At 42.3% G+C, this 14,192-nt stretch overlaps 1 protein-coding gene across 2 annotated transcripts; it reads left to right on the top strand.

Annotated features, from left to right (window-relative positions):
• Window positions 1–979: 979 nt before the first annotated feature.
• Window positions 980–6,794, top strand: LOC115162580 (transcription cofactor vestigial-like protein 2). Of its 2 annotated transcripts, none has more exons than XM_029714030.1 (4): window positions 980–1,296; window positions 1,929–2,271; window positions 4,184–4,612; window positions 5,574–6,794. In XM_029714030.1, exons 1-4 carry the CDS (start codon window positions 1,210–1,212, stop codon window positions 5,615–5,617), a joined length of 903 nt encoding a protein of 300 aa, XP_029569890.1. In that variant the 5' UTR covers window positions 980–1,209; the 3' UTR covers window positions 5,618–6,794. The 2 variants fall into 2 exon arrangements, with proteins under 2 accessions (XP_029569890.1, XP_029569889.1); XM_029714029.1 differs by having other exon boundaries at window positions 4,184–4,811.
• Window positions 6,795–14,192: the final 7,398 nt, after the last annotated feature.

Below are 14,192 nucleotides of genomic sequence, written 5' to 3'. Positions count from 1 at the left end.
CAAGGGGTCTTAAAATTCAAAATCAAATAGATAAATGATCCTTGGTATGACCTTCTTAAAACAATTCCATATAGCTTAGTAAAAAAAAAACCTTCTCGGGCTTAGACAGGGCTTGGACTGTTATGGGTTTTAATGGGTCACATTTTTGATAGGACATCTAACCTATCAAAGTAAAGTAATGTAGTGTAAATTGATTCATATTTTTCTTTTGTTATTATAAAATCGTACTATGACATCAGATGACGTACTACGTGAGGAAAGCTCCTTGTTTGTGTAACTGATGGGTGATAATTTGTCATGGAATTGCGTCTTTTTTTCTCTCCTGGTGTTGGTATGGCCAGTGTGTGCGCCCTACAGTTGACACCTAAGTGTCATTCTGAGAATTCCACCAAATAGCTCCAATGTCCGCAGACTTCACTTGGCTACCCCATGGATGTTTTAAAGGATGGCCAACTTGACACTTTAAATGGGAATAGAATACACATTTCCTATATCCTTTAATGAAGTCACTTGCTTTTTAAATTACTCTATTGCCTCTACGACCATAACTGAATCTAATTCTGCAGTGGGCCTATTGGCCTATGACCCTCTGTGTAACCCTTGGAATAGTTTATTTTGGGGTCAAAGAAGTTAAGGATCATGCCAACTAAATTAGACAGATTGCATTATGGAAATTGGGAAAACGTGCATGGACAGTAGAAAACGTGCATGGACAATAGGTAATTAGATAATAATAGATTTACTTTACAATAATGAACCGATTTCTCACAAATTATCATTGGCTACATTTCTTAATAGCCTACAATTCTTATCTTAATAGAAAGAAATCGTAATATATTTTCGTATTCTTTACTAAACAGCTTAGGCTTATGTAATATTACAAATCAGAGCATTTACTTTAGCGGGTAGCTACTGGACAAGGGTGGGTGGGTCGAGATGTACAGGACACTCTTGTGTGGGTTTTGTTGTATAAACCTCTCTCACCACAATCTGAGAGCGCAGCTGCTGTTGCGCAGCGTAGCAGAGAGCGCGCTCTGGAGTGATGTCGAGCCTCGTGCTGCCTGCTGCGGATTGCCACTGACCGAGCGCCTTCTCTAGTTGCCTTGCTGCTGCTGGTAGCGGAATGTTGTCGCTCTCTTACAACGTTGGTTTCCATATGACAGTGCGACACTTCCCTTCCCTGGCCTGAGAGGACACCGTGTCATTACCATGAGTTGTTTGGATGTTATGTACCCAGCCTATGGACATTACGCACCGTACGCTCCAGCCGCCCCCGCGTTCATCAACACCTTCCAGGTAAGGAGGCGCTGTCAAATGTTTTCGAATTAATTAATTAAACGCGCGAGAGAAACTTTGTTTTCCGAGAATAAGTTTATTTGCATAAAACAGTAACCTATTTGATTGTTTAACCTACACAAAATGTTGGATCTATGGGCAGATTATCAACGAGGTCTGTAAGAAACCAAATGTCTCCAAACATATTTCCAAAACCTGCACTTCTCTGTTTCTCAATTTTCCATGATCAATGCTATGGATTTCACATTTGTTTTGTCTAATGTTGGTAGTTTATCAGATCCATAAGCAGTGGAGGTATGTTGTCGGTATGTGTATGACAGGAGGCTTACCAATTGGCACATACTGATTTCGTTTGAATAGTTGTGGAGAAAACAGTGTCATGATCACAAGACTATTAGCCAATGCACACACACGCACACACACGCCCACACACACACACACACACACACACACACACACACACACACACACACACACACACACACACACACACACACACACACACACACACACACACACACACACACACACACACACACACACACGTCACAATAGACTTGGTCTTCAAGATCTCTCCCTTCTAACAACTGTCCATTGCCCCCACCCTGCCCCCCTTCCTCCTCCCCCTTCAGGCACCCATCGGTCTGAGGAGCCCCTCTCCTCGCCGCAGAGACTTCATGATGGAGAGCGCGGAGATGACAAGGTGTCAGGAGGGGGTATCGGTGGGCACCAGCACGGGCCCTGGCTCTTCCTCCTCCGCCTCTTCCTCATCCTCATATCCCCGTGCCACTCGACCAGAGGAGTGCCATAAGGAGAAACAGGAAGTGCCCGAGGCTGAGTACCTGACGTCTCGTTGTGTCCTCTTCACGTACTACCAAGGGGACATCAGCAGTGTGGTGGACGAACACTTCTCCAGGGCACTCAGCTCCTACATGGAGGGAGAGGGCAAGAGGAGGGCATCGGACCTGGGCACAGGTAGCGTAGGCATAGTTAGGAGTGTTTTTGGTGTTTGTGCATGTGTGTGTGTGTGTGTGTGTGTGTGTGCACCAGGTGAGGCTGTCAGAGGACACACAGAAGTGTGTGTGTGTAGATATAAAATGGCAAACCAAAACGGCAAAGAAATGGACAGAAGGGTGCTTGTTTAGTGGTGCTTGTTGTCCTCTGCCCTAATGGGGTCAGAGGTTAGGAAGGCTTGAGGGTCAAGGGTCAGGGATATTATTAGACAAGTGTGACATGCTTCATGCTCTCAGTTAAGTGTGTTTTTGGGCAGTTAAGTGTAGTTTGATGATTTTTCCGAAAAATATGAATGCAGATACAGGTAAGATCAACAAAGTTCAGGATTTGGGCCAAGAAATGACCCAATGGTAGGCAGTATGTCATAAATGAAACTAATATTAATAGAGAGAACCAGGTAAAGAGATTGTTTTACACAAAAGAGACTGACATTGCTCAGATGAATGGGCTATTAACAATCAGTGGACATTTGCTCTACAATCACCCACAGGTGCAGACAGTGCAGAAGATTTTCATATTCCTCTCGCGTCAACCAATGTATTAACATTAATTGTGTTCTACAGCTTTTTTACAAATGTTTTCAACTTTCTCTCGATCAATGGTACCACTATTACATTTGCCAAAGTAATCACCCAAACTCGAGTTGCGCTCTGCCTGTCCTCCCGATTTCCATGTAGGACTTAGATCCTCCCTCTCCCTCTCTCGTTGGACGTCTTCCTGCCTGACAACAGATACTATGTTTATACGCGGCCGTAAGCGTTGAACCCCGCGGGCCAGCATATCGCCTTCAAACGGCTCCGGTCGGCCCCACAATGGCCGCTGCTGATTTATCACACAACTGGTGTGATTGGGGCTACTGCATGCACTGCCGCACGACGGTGTCTTTTTTCAGAGTAATTCTAAATATAAAAAGTAACGTCTAAAAGCCTAAAACTGTCCCACTGACATTCTGCTTCGGGCGAACGAAGTGGTGCAGAAAAAACAACAGGTGGGGGTTGTTTTGGGGGGGGGGGAAGGGGGTTCGTGTACAGGTCCAAAGGAGGGGGTAAGTAAGGGGGCTGAGGGGAGGCAGGACACAGCGACAGGGTTCTCTTCCTTTCTGTGTCAATGAGTGTCTGTATCTCTCTCTGCTTCAAGTTTTAATGTCACGTGGACAAGTACAGTGAAATGCCTTTCTTTACTAGCTCTAAACCCAACTCTACAGTAATCAATATCAATGTAGTACTAAAAATAACATAAGCAGAACAAAAACGCACAATAAATACAAATAAGAACATGAGAAGTAAGTAAGCTACTGTATATACAGGGTCTGTTCCAATACCAATTTACAGCGATACTGGAGTGATATAGGTAGATATGTATAGGGGTAAGATGACTGGGCATCAGGATATAGTGTATATGATGATTGTATGTGAGTGTGTGTGCGTGTGTGTAGAGTCAGTATAAATATGTGTGCATGTTATGTGTGTGTTGGAGCGTCAGTGTGTGTGAGTGTGTAGAGTCCTGTGAGTGTGCATAGAGTCAGTATAAAAATACAAGGTCAACTCAGTCCATGTCGCCATTTTGTTAGCAGTCTTGGTGTCAGACTCGGTCTGTCTGTTTCTCTCTCTCTCTCGCTCTCTCTCTCTAAGATTCTCTAGTATTTCTTTCTGTGGCCTGCAGGAGACTACTGTTGGTAGGACTGTGTGCTGTATGTACATATGTGTAAAAACCATGTGACCTAATGTTGTTTTCATGACTTGCATGCATCTCTCACGGGCTATTCCATATGTGTCTCTAAATCATGCCATACAGTAACACAACTGTCCGTGACATATGCCTAAAGCTGATCTCTCTCGCTCTCTCTCTCGCTCTCTCTCTCTCGCTCTCTCAGATACCCCTTCTCCCAGCAGTCGCCGCAGCTTCCCCCCCTCCTTCTGGGACAGCAACTACTCCTCCCCCCAAAGTCGCTCCCACTGCGAACCCGGAATGCCCATCTATTCCATGGACCCCTACGCTTCCGGACTCCACCCGGGCATTCCGCACCCTCACGCTCACCCCCACTCGCACATCCACCCATCAGAGGGGTGGGGCTACACCCCGAGCCAGGCCTACGGGCCCCCCAGGCCCCTCCACGAACTCTACACTCCTGGTGGCCTGGAGCCCCACCACCCCTACAGCCCCTTGCTTATGCCCACCGTGCGGCCCCACCACCTGGGATCCCTCCCCGTGCACCATCCCTATGACGTCACCAAGCTGGACCCCACCGCGCCCTGGCCGGGCCTGCTGCCCCCCGGAGAGATGGCCCTCAACATGGACGCAGGTATGGAGTCGCTTCTCTACTTCAGCGGGGCCTACCACAACAAGCACAACCACAACAACCACCTGCAACTTTTCAATAGCAGTCCTCTCTGCTGCAGCCACAGTCACCTGCGTGTCCATAGTCCCATAAATTTGCAATATCGGTTAACACCATGAACTTCAAATGCTCGACAGGCTTATGACCACTGACATTAACATTGGTAAGCTGATTTTTGAGCCCCCAGAAAGTATTTTAATACAGATGAATGTGTACCCGCAACCCCAATGAAATGGAATTTCCAATATCATCTGTCAACATGGCTTAGTCATTTCAGTTGTCATTGTGCTATTGTTCCGAATTCTTCAATGTAAGCTGATCAATAATGTAACACTATTACATGTCAGTTTCCCACCAGACGACCTGTCACCTGACCATATAACGATGGCTGCCGAGCACACCAAACATTTATTTGGTTTGGTAGCCATCAGAGGACTCTTCACCAGTATGCGTTATTGACCAAAAAAAAAACATACTTTTACCAGTTCTCTATCAGTGTGTTTTGCCCTATGTGCTGGGACGGTTTGGTGCCAATAATAAACTGTTGTAGTTTTGTCCACCTCATTCTCTAACCAGAGCCCAATTTGACGATTAACATCCACCGACAACTTTGTCTTCAGTCTCGGTACACTACAACTCTACATTAACCTGGTCTTACAAGCCACCTCTGCAGTTTATTTCTTTCAGCTATATTTGTCACTTTTAGGTCACATTTGTGAGCTGTCCTACTGTATGTTTCTTTGCTGCTGTTGCATGGCATAAACAGAAAATTAGTGTCAGAGAAAACACATCATCAATAGCCTTTACATTTTTTTTTTTTGAAGCTGTTTGGATTAAAGAGCAGGAGCAGCCATGACAACCATTGTGCCTCGTTCTCATTGTTTTCCTCCATTGTATCTTCTTTCTTTTTTTTCTACATCCCCAGGCCTCCAGCATCACAAGAAAGGGAAGGACCTGTACTGGTTTTAACAACCCTCCTCCTTTGCCATCGACCAGCCATTACCGGATCCAATTAGGACGTCTGGACCTGTACCATTGAAGCGCCCCCTCCTCGCTGTTCCCTCATCCCCCTATATCCCTCACCCACCACCCCCTCATCCCCCCTCATTTGCCCTCGCCTCCCCCAGGCCCACAGTGCCAGCGCAGCCGAGAGGCTCCAGGTCGGCATGTGTGTACCATGGAGATAAAGACTCAGAGGCTGGGCTTATGGAGAGCAGAGCAGAGAGAGAAGATGTACAGCCTTGGAGACCACTGCTCTGTGTTCTGTGATGACTGGCCTATCCCTCACCTCTCCTATCGCTGCTCAGGGCTCATCTGTGTGGTGTAGCAGCATAGAGACCATTGGAGGCCACTAGCAATGTGCTAACAACAGTGTCCTGGTTTGGATAGAAAGACAGAGAGGGACAGGCTCATAAGAAACTTCATTTGGACACAGGGGAAGTGCAAACAAAGACGGATGAGATCAAATGGTATTTATCACATGCTTCGTAAAGAACAGGTGTAGACGAACATTGAAATGCTTATACCGGTCGCCCAATCTTTCACTACACCCCTCCCTACTGCAGGTTCTCTTCTCTGTGTTGACACTGCACTCGTCATCTATATTATCTGGGCAGTTATCTGCATTTCAACAAATGGACATGCGATGATTGGACTGGCTGTGTATGGATTTGGATTGTGACTGTAATCATAATGTTTTTATTTTTTATTTTCTATTTTCTATTTATTTGTGTTTTAATATGCATTTCTGAAATGAAATCTTCATTTGGCCAGTGCTTTGGATATACTGTGGTTGTGGTTTATTAAAAGATGGTTGAGGAATTCTTGAAGGACGATTGCGAGAGGCTACTATAAAAGGTGTCTGACAGTATTTGTTGATCTATGAACTAACCTTTTAGTCTGAGGAAAGGAAACACTACAATGTATGTCAATGATCAGCCCGTTTTAATAATAAGCATTTTAAGCTGTTGATCAAGTATTGATCAGACACCACATTTACTTTGAATAATTTGAGTGTGTTCCATCGATGTTCCTTTCGTTATACATATGATTTTTAGCCGTTTTAAAATGTGGACCTTAGAAGTGTTATTCAGGGTGTGCATTCTCTTGCTTGTGTCAAGAAATAAAACATATTTATTGACAATAATGTTATGGTAAATTCAGACTTTCTTTCAATATCTGTACGGAATTATTTGAGTGATTATTATAAAGTATATGGACCAGTCAGCATAACCCAGTGGCAAAACCGGTTGCAATGATATCATCATGAAGTCTTTTGTGACGTCAGGGTCAGGTTATAAACGGGTTCTAAAATAAAAAATGTGTTATCTGACCAAATTGTTATCTGATCAAATGACACATCGTTCCTATGACGTGTTTATGTTGTCATGAAAAAAAAAAATCACCTTTTACCTTGTTGTAATCTGGTCGTATGATGTCTTTTCAACCAGGAAATGATGTAATTGTTACGTTACATGTCACATTTTGCCTGCTTGGGAAAACTAGTGAAAGCCTGAAGATATGTCACACTTGAAATTACCGTGATTGAGTTATCAATGTAAACAACATAGTTTTGTGGGGTGTAAATTTAAACAGAATTCAATTCCAAAATCTCAATGTTGAAGTTATTTTTCCAAATAATCCAAACAACTCCAAAGACATTCTGTTCCACTTCCATGTGACACTTTGACACCTACGGAGTGGAAACGAGCTTTGAATTCCAATTATGTGTAATCAGAGAGGACTCCAACCCTCCCAGTTATGCACAAGTGTTGCTGCACTATTGATCCAGATGATAATCAAATTGTGTAAATATGCCAAGCATCGTACATGTTCATTTAGATGGACATTATGTTTGAGCCACTCGGGAGCAGCCAAGTATGTCACTGGTCGAGTCCCAAATTGCATCCTATTCCCTATGCAGTGCACTACCTTTGTCCAGAGCCCTATGGGCCCCAGTCAAAAGTAGTGAATAGGGTGCCATTCGGGACACAAGCGTGGCCCCGAGGCTTGGAAAAACACATGTAAAGTAATCAAGTTGGAATGACTTTTTGAGGAACTGTATCAGGCAACTTAAAGCCATGCATGTACACAATTACAAAAGGTATATTATAAGGTATACAGTTTTGTAAATGGTATAAGCATAGGGTATATTATATCCCATTTAAGCCACAAAGATCATATTCAAATACTTAAAATGAATGAATGAATTAGAGTTCTAAGATGTAATTCTATGATGTAAGCATAGAAATGTTTATATATCAAATCTGCCACTACAACTGTAATGACCTAAAGAACGTGTAACAGCATATTGTTTAGCTACACCAGTTAGACTATCATTAGTGTCCCCCAAAGAGATGTACACCTGCTCCTTCCATGACAAAGACTTCTATTCTATTGGTTAATACCAGTATTGCCAAATTCAATGTTTCATCCATTAAGTTTTTTATATATTTTTTGATACCTTAAGGGTTCTTAAAACACTAAATGCTTAGAACCCTTCTCTCTCCTCCGGCTTAGACAGGGCTTAGATTCTAGAGGGTTAAAGAAGGATTTTTAAGTCTTGAGACAATTGATACATGGATTGGGTATGTGTGCCATTCAGAGGGAGAATGGGCCAGACAAAAAATTGAAATACCAGGCACACCGGTTTGTGTCAAGAACTGCAACGCTGCTGGGTTTTTCCATGCTAAACAGTTTCACATGTGTATCAAGAATGGTCCACCAACCATAAGACATCCAGCCAACTTGATACAATTGTGGGAAGCATCGGTGTGAACATGGGCCAGCATGCCCCGACGAATTGAGGGTGTTCCTAATGTTTGGTATACTCAGTGTATGTTCTCATTTTAATTGGTCATTGCATGGGAATTGTATTACATTAGCCTAGTAGTGAACTTCTCACTTCACTTCCCTTATAGTTTTTCCAAAAACAATTGTTTTGCATGTGTTGAGGCAGAGGTGTCAATGCAAACCACTACCTTGCAGTAAGTGTGGACAGTGCTGCCTTCTGGTGGAGAGTTCTCATTACCACTCCAGATAAACAAAATGCCATCCGCCAGTGCGAGTAAAGTATATTAATGCAACATGCAACAATTTCAAAGATTTTACTGAGTTACAGTTCACATAAGAACATCAGTCAATTGAAATACATTCATTAGGCCCTAATCTATGGATTTCACATGACTGGGAATACAGATATGCATCTGTTGGTCACAGATACCTAAAAAAACAAGTAGGGGAGTGGATCAGAAAACCAGTCAGTATCTAGTGTGACCATTTCTTTGCCTCATGCAGCGCAACACATCTCATTCGCATAAAGTTGATAAGGCTGTTAATTGTGGCCTGTGGAATGTTGTCCCACTCCTCTTCAATGGCTGTGTGAAGTTTCTGGATATTAGCGGGAACTGGAACACACTGTCATACACATCGATCCAGAGCAACCCAAACATGCTCAATGGGTGATATGTATGTTGAGTATGCAGGCCATGGAAGAATTGGGACATTTTCAGCTTCCAGGAATTGTGCACAGATCCTTGCGACTTGGGGCGTTATCATGCTGAAACATGAGGTGATGGCAGAGGATGAATTTTTTATATATATCTTTTTTGACCTTTATTTAACTTGGCAAGTCAGTTAAGAACAAATTCTTATTTTCAAAGACAGCCTAGGAACAGTGGGTTAACTGCCGTGTTCAGGGGCAGAATGACAGATTTTTACCTTGTCAGCTCGGGGATTCGATCTTGCAACCTTTCGGTTACAAGTCCAACACTCTAACATCAAGGCTACCTGCCGCCAAATGGCATGACAATGGGCCTCAGGATCTCGTCACGGTATTTCTGTGCATTCAAATCCATACCATAACCCCACCGCCACCATGGGGCACTCAGCAAACTGATCTCCCACATGACGCCATACATGTGATATGGGGTTGTGTGGTCAGTTGGACGTAATGCCAAATTCTCTGAAATGACTTATGTGTGCTGGCCTTATGATAGACTGGCCTTATGATAGAGAAATTAACATTAAATTCTCTGGCAACAGCTCTGGTGGACATTCCTGCAGTCAGCATGCCAATTGCATACTTGAGACATCTGTGGCATTGTGTTGTGTTGGCGTTGTGTGACAAAACTCCACAATTTAGTGTGGCCTTTTATAGTCCCCAGCACAAGGTGCACCTGTTTTATTATCATGCTGTTTACTTAGCTTATTGATATACCACCCCTGTGAGGTGGATGGATTATCTTGGCAAAGGAAAAATTCTCATTAACAGCGATGTAAACACATTTGTGCACAACATTTTAAAGAAATAAGCTTGTGTGTATGTAAGACTTATGGGATCTTTTATTTCAAGGGACCAACACTTCACATGTTGTGTTCGTTTTTTTGTCCAGTGTACTTGTGCATAACAATAGGTCATGTACTTTTTTGTCAATACAGGAACTGGTCCTCTGCAGCTCAGCCCGGTCTAGGTCTATATGCTGCCCTAAGCGAGACAAAAACAATTGCTGCTTGCAACACCAGGAAAGTTGGTTCGATCCCTGGACCACCAATTTGTAAAACATTTATGCACCCATGAGTGTAAGTTGCTTTGAATAGAAGCTTTTGCTAAATGGCATATATTATATTAAATAAATGGAGAGGAATTTGAGTTTAGAATGGCCACCAGGTATATTCCTTTATCAACATACACTACCGTTCAAAAGTTTGGGGTCACTTAGACATTCACGTTTTTGAAAGAAAAGCATTTTTTTCTCCATTAAATAACATCAAATTGATCAGAAATACAGTGTAGACATTGTTAATTGTGTAAATGATTATTGAAGCTGGAAACTTTTTTTATGGAATATCTACATAGGCGTACAGAGGCCCATTATCAGCAACCATCACTCCTGTGTTCCAATGGCACGTTGTGTTAGCTAGTCAAAATGGCTCGAAACAAAGAACTTTCTTCTGAAACTCGTCAGTCTATTATTACTCTGAGAAATTAAGGCTATTCCATGCGAGAAATTGCCAAGAATCTTAAGATCTCGTACAATGCTGTGTACTACTCCCTTCACAGAACAGCGCAAACTGGCTCTAACCAGAATAGAAATAGGAGTGGGAGGCCCCGGTGCATAATTGAGCAAGAGGACAAGTACATTAAAGTGTCTAGTTTGAGAAACAGATGCCTTACAAGTCCTCAACTGGCAGCTTCATTAAATAGTACCCGCAAAACACCAGTGTCAACAGTGAAGAGGCGACTCCGGGATGCTGGCCTTCTAGGCAGAGTTGCAAAGAAAAAGCCATATCTCAGACTGGCCAATAATAATAAAAGATTAAGATGGGCAAAAGAACACAGACACTGGACACCTAGAAGGCCAGCATCCCGGAGCCGCCACTTCACTGTTGACGTTGTGACTGGTGTTCTCTGATCAATTTCATGTTATTTTAAATGGACAAAAAAATCTGCTTTTCTTTCAAAAACAAGAACATTTCTAAGTGACCCCAAACTTTTGAATGCTAGTGTATACTTACTGAACAAAAATATAAACGTAACATGCAACAATTTCAAAGATTTTGCTGAGTTACAGTTCATATAAGGAAATCAGTCAATTTAAATAAATTCATTAGGCCCTAATCTATGGATTTCATATGACTGGGCAAGGGCGCAGCCATGGGTGGGCCTGGGAGGGCATAGGCCCACCCACCCACTTGGGAGCCTGGCCGACCCACTGGGAAAACATGCCCAGCCAATCAGAATGAGTTTTCCCCACAAAAGGGCTTCATTGCAGATAGAAATACCCCCCTCCCCCTCTGACGATCCCACAGGTGAAGCTCGAGTCTTCCTTAACATTAGAGATCGCACACCAGCAGATTTGAACAAATAGACTGATTACATGTAATCAGTTACGCCCCAACCCTAAGTCTAAGGTACTGTGATATAATGTGACTGACATACTTTGTGCCAGCAAATGCACAGCAATTCTTTGACATTAAAGCCTCATTGCTGTCCAAGAAATGTCACCTGGATGCAATTCAAGACCAATAACCTTGTAGTCTATGACAAGGAACCGTGAACAAGAAAGAAAGTTGGCCACTAACATTCTAGAAATGTTGAAATCAATTTAACCAATAAAGTAAAATCAGCTGACTTCCTATGAAGGGAAATTACTTTGCCATAAAATCACATTGAACAATATTATATAACCAATATCACAACTGATGTAAAAAAAAAAAAGAATAATAAAATATTATCAAACCGGTCTCAATTAAAAAGCAGAATGGGAAGTTAATGAACTATCATAAATAATCGTGATGAAGGTGAAAGTAAGGGAGCGGTCAAAATGTACACAATTGTTACCTGGAGGAAAATGGGGGAGGGTAATGCTTTTTCAATTTCAGTCAGGGGGAGGGTTTAGTATATATATTTTTGTTGTCTAGGGGAGGGTCATGTAACTTGTAACTGATTAAATGTAATTTTGCTGAGGGTTTGAGAATTAGTTGGCTATTATATATCAATATGTGTCCAATGATGCCCCTCATCCCTGATTCTCTGCTGGGCGCAGAAAATCAAGTGTGCCTAGTGTGGTCTCAATTAAAATGTCACTCGGTCGCGTCATGAAATTGTTATGAACGCTCTCAAGCCGCCCTCTACCGGCAGCGCTATAGTGGTGTCCTAAAGTGGTGAAAAACCCAGTCATCCCGGACGAAGGCTAACTACTGTTTCGTCTAAATTACACTATAGTGCCTGGAAATACAATGACATTGCGAAAGTAGTCAAATATTTAGCAGGAAACAATTTTGCCAGCATTATCATGTCGTCAAATTTACTTTTGACAAATGGCAATGTTGTCATTAGCTAGCCAAGTTAGTCAAAAATAGCTAGCAATGCTAACGTCAGCTAGCTAAAATCCAGTGGCCTCTCCTCAATCTTAGCTGTTGGCCATATACCACAAACTCCCCAAAAAGTGCCTTATTGCCATTATTAACTGATTGCCAATGCAATTAGAGCAGTAAAAATAAATATTTTGTCATACCCGTGTTATAGGGTCTGATATACCATGGCTGACAGCCAATCAGCATTCAAGGCTCGAACCATCCAGTTTATACTATAGGCTATAGGTCACGGCTATACGAAGAGCATGCTCGGAGAAGCACAGGGCAAAATTATATTTCTTAGAAAATGTACTTCCTTCCTGAGCTTTTGCCATGCTGGGATGGTGCATGTAAAACTATGCTACACTGCATTACACACTGCAATGGATAGGCTACACCAATCATGAGCCCTGGCCTGCCCTACTCTTGCTGATGTAAACCCTTTTGTGCTGCCTAACAAATGTCTGTGCTTGGAGGCGAGTCAAAGGCTTCTTCCAAACTAGGCCTACTGATGCCGTGTTCAGTTTGAGAGGGAGAGCATGTAGATGAGGACCGGAGGTAAGCTATTGCTATAATTGATTTGAATGAAAACAATATGTTTCTTTTTCCATAATGGAGCTATTTATCAGAGTTTTTGACCTCACAATAAGCCATATTAGAGTAATTTACATTACTATGAAGAGGCAGCCGCGAAGATGGACAGTGTATGGGTGCTAAAACAGTGTTCATTTGAATTTTGTCTTTAGGCTACTAACAACAAGAGGGCTTTGTGTTGGAGACTATTTCTTCCTATTCAAGAAATAAAAAAGGTAGGTCTACCTGTTTGACAGACTAAATTAAAGTCTACTATCCATAGATTTTGTCAGCCAATTCCTTCAGTGACTATGCACTCCTTAAATATCTCAGTGTCCGTGAAGGGCTTGGTGTGTTAAGTTAAAACCAGGGCTAAGGCTCAAATTGAGGGGATATGTGAGGGCACGTGAGGGTATTGTAGCTTTTGTTAAAAAATGGCTAAAAGCATAGGCCTACCCCTTGTTAGTTTAAGACTTAGAAAGAAATTGAATGGAACTGATTATGTTAGTTTAAAATAAATCTCAACGCTCCATGGTAAAGGGTGTCAATTGATCTCAAACACTGAGCGGAAGCATTCCGCTACACTCGCATTAACATCTGCTAACCATGTGTATGTGACAAATAAAATTTGATTTGACCCTTTTCATATATAAAACATCACCATAGTCTAGCATATGCATACATTTATAATTTTACCTTTATTTAACTAGGCAAGTCGGTTACGAAGAAATTCTTATTTTCAATGATGGCCTAGGAACAGTGGATTAACTGCATTGTTCAGGGGAAGAACGACAGATTTTTACCTTGTCAACTTGGGGATTCGATCTTATAACCTTTCAGGTACAAGTCCAACGCTCTAACCACTAGGGTACCTGCCACCCCATAAATGTAGCTGATACTAGCCTCCTTCTGGCTTAAAAAAAACAGCCTTATTCCTAAAATAAAATCCCAAATTCAGCTTAATTTTTTTGTAAGTTGTTGAATATGCAATTTAAAATTCCAAGATGTTTATATGAGGTTACAGCTATAGCCTGCCATTAAAGAAAATAATTGTGAAGCATTTGTGACACGCTACAGGCTGGCAGGGGTGATCAGCAACAACACATCAACAACG

The sequence above is a fragment of the Salmo trutta genome, chromosome 25, assembly GCF_901001165.1.
Source record: "Salmo trutta chromosome 25, fSalTru1.1, whole genome shotgun sequence".
Lineage (NCBI taxonomy): Eukaryota > Metazoa > Chordata > Actinopteri > Salmoniformes > Salmonidae > Salmo > Salmo trutta.
The sequence above is the reverse complement of the archived record's forward strand: the minus strand, read 5'-3'. Positions and strand labels throughout refer to the sequence as shown.

Bases quoted from the DNA above. Each gene is read 5' to 3' on its own strand.
- LOC115162580 (XM_029714029.1), top strand. From the start codon at position 1,210: ATGAGTTGTTTGGATGTTATGTACCCAGCCTATGGACATTACGCACCG. The intron at 1,297-1,928 runs GTAAGGAGGCGC...CTCCCCCTTCAG, and splicing joins CGTTCATCAACACCTTCCAG to GCACCCATCGGTCTGAGGAG. The intron at 2,272-4,183 runs GTAGCGTAGGCA...TCGCTCTCTCAG, and splicing joins GGCATCGGACCTGGGCACAG to ATACCCCTTCTCCCAGCAGT.